The sequence below is a fragment of the Aphanomyces astaci genome (assembly GCF_000520075.1).
Source record: "Aphanomyces astaci strain APO3 unplaced genomic scaffold supercont1.47, whole genome shotgun sequence".
Classification (NCBI taxonomy): domain Eukaryota; phylum Oomycota; class Saprolegniomycetes; order Saprolegniales; family Verrucalvaceae; genus Aphanomyces; species Aphanomyces astaci.
In genome coordinates this window covers 115523-117836 of record NW_009798310.1, presented here as the reverse complement: position 1 = coordinate 117836, position 2314 = coordinate 115523, and the positions used below count along the sequence as shown (strand labels likewise).

The 2314-nt window shown below is 46.2% G+C and overlaps 1 protein-coding gene across 1 annotated transcript; it reads left to right on the top strand.

The window, feature by feature from the left end:
• On the top strand, positions 1-2278 carry H257_13272 (hypothetical protein). The gene is made up of 2 exons (XM_009840739.1): positions 1-355; positions 1219-2278. The coding sequence occupies exons 1-2, from the start codon at positions 344-346 to the stop codon at positions 2161-2163; spliced, it is 957 nt and encodes a 318-aa protein (XP_009839041.1). The 5' UTR covers positions 1-343; the 3' UTR covers positions 2164-2278.
• The last annotated feature ends 36 nt before the right edge of the window (positions 2279-2314 follow it).

Below are 2314 nucleotides of genomic sequence, written 5' to 3'. Positions count from 1 at the left end.
GACAGAACGTGATTTGATTGGCTTGGGCGGTTCTTTATTCCATTCTCTTACGACATTTGATTCTGCTGAAGGCTCCAGTTTCGAATTGATTTGACAATATAAATATATATATATATATCACCATGTCGTTTACTTCGAAGTAGTTTAAAATCAACTGTCGGTTGCCTAACCCTTTTAAGCTGCCAATAGTGCCGTACCGTTGCACGATGTACTTCAATGTGAACAATTGATTGAAATATATATTTTCCATTTGTAGCCTTGTGTTGAAATTACATAAAAAAACATATATATATATCTATAATAACATGCACATACGCTTTGCACATGTCCATGGTGCACATTCATGACAAATACGGTAGGTTTAGTGAGTGTGGTTGGGTTTGTTTCATAAAGTTTTATTCGCTTTTATAATCATTATATAAATATGCTGTCAATATATATGTCCCGTATACCTACCTCCATGAGCTGGTTCGAGGTTGATTTGGAGTGTCTTTTGCTAATGTAAATGTATATATGCGCTTCGTTGACTGGATATGAGTATGTGCGTATAATATGGGTTGTTGTTCTTTCAGCCAAACTTTGTGCTGATTGGACAACTCCGTGGATCGTTTTTGTACTGAGTTTTGTATGTAAAATGATCGTTCAGTGTCACACAAATACTATCAGTCACACTTGGTTGACGAGAGTTTTGATTGGTCAGTTGAATCATATTGTGGGTTTTGATTGGTCGATCGATTGTCTGGTGCTGCTTCGACCCCCCCCACTCGCATCATATCGACTGGACCATCCACATAAATAAATGATCAATGTATTGTGGATTGAATTTCCAGACGAATCGAATATCTCGCCGCCGAATCGAATCACGAATCATTGACGCTATTGGCTCATCCAATTTTGAGTCGATTTGATTGGCTCTTTCAGAACAGACAAGTATATTCAGCCAATCAGAACTTCCAGCGTGATTCAATATTGATTCGACAAACCACGCGAATTTCGGAAATATATAGCGAATTCCCAAGATGAAGAAAAACTAATTATTTATTTGCCAACATTGGGAGTTTGTATACCGTGGTGGGGGCGATGGTTTTGAAGCAGAATGTTTGTACTCAAGATTCGAGATATGTTATTGTTGTGTATATTTGTGCCCTGTTGTTTTTCTGTATATATATATATATATATAGATAGATCGGTTGCTCACCAAAAGACTGGCGGTGGTAGGTCGTGTGCAAGAGCTGCCAATCGACGTGGGAACTCGACTTGCCGGGGGTAGGTGTCCGTCAGATCTGCATTTGCACGCTTTGCTCGGCGCAGTCGCGGGGCACGAGCAGCCATCCCGACGCGGTCGGACGCATGCGCCAAGTGTACGAGGAAGGGCAAGCCGACATGGACATTGCCGCCGCCGACGACGACGACGGCGCGACCATGATCACCGACATCTCGTGCAGCATTAGCCAGCACTTTGCTCCACATGATGATACCAGCGACGCGTACATCAACACCAATCCAGTCAATGCTGTGACGAGGGACCAGCCGCCCGATCGAGGGTTGGTCAACAGACCCGACGACGGAGTGTCCACTGATCCCAATGTATTATCGTCATCGAGTGAGCATCGTAGCCGGCGGCCTTCGTTTCCGCCATATTTGTTGGAGCATGGCGGGCGGACCAGCGGCGGCGGCACCACCTCGGCCACGCACATGCCTCTTCCATCGGTCTTGGTGCCTCGTCTTCCAAAGCAACATCACCAGCAACAAGTACATCCTCACGTACATTTGTCAAGTTCGTCGCTTGCATACCAGTACGGTGGTGGTGGTGCTCCTGATACCCACGACGACGTGATCTCCCTCGGGTCGGAAGAACGCTTTTCCCTCCATTCATCTCGACAATACAATCATCACCATCATGATCGAGTGTCCGCGGCGGCGCTGCTGGGATCTGTGCGTCTAGGGGGCGGCATGCCTGAAATCGACCACGAGGATCATCATAGCAGCAGCCATGTTCATTCGCAGCATCGCATGTCCCCTCCACGACCCAGCTACGACGCCAGTGTCGATAATCTCGTCAACCCGTCAACGTGGAAGTCTCATCACCACCAACATCATCACTACCCGACGACCGCCAATGCTGCGAGAATAGAAATTGCATCCAACCATCGATTCGGTTGACGAACCCATCGACGGTATACACGGAAGAATGCCAGAGGCGGCGGCGGCGACTCGTGTATATATATATATATAATACTGGATATTCAAAGTGCATACCTCGGGACTTTGTTCTCTGGCTCAAATATGTTCTGAAGTGGCGACAAAAATATAT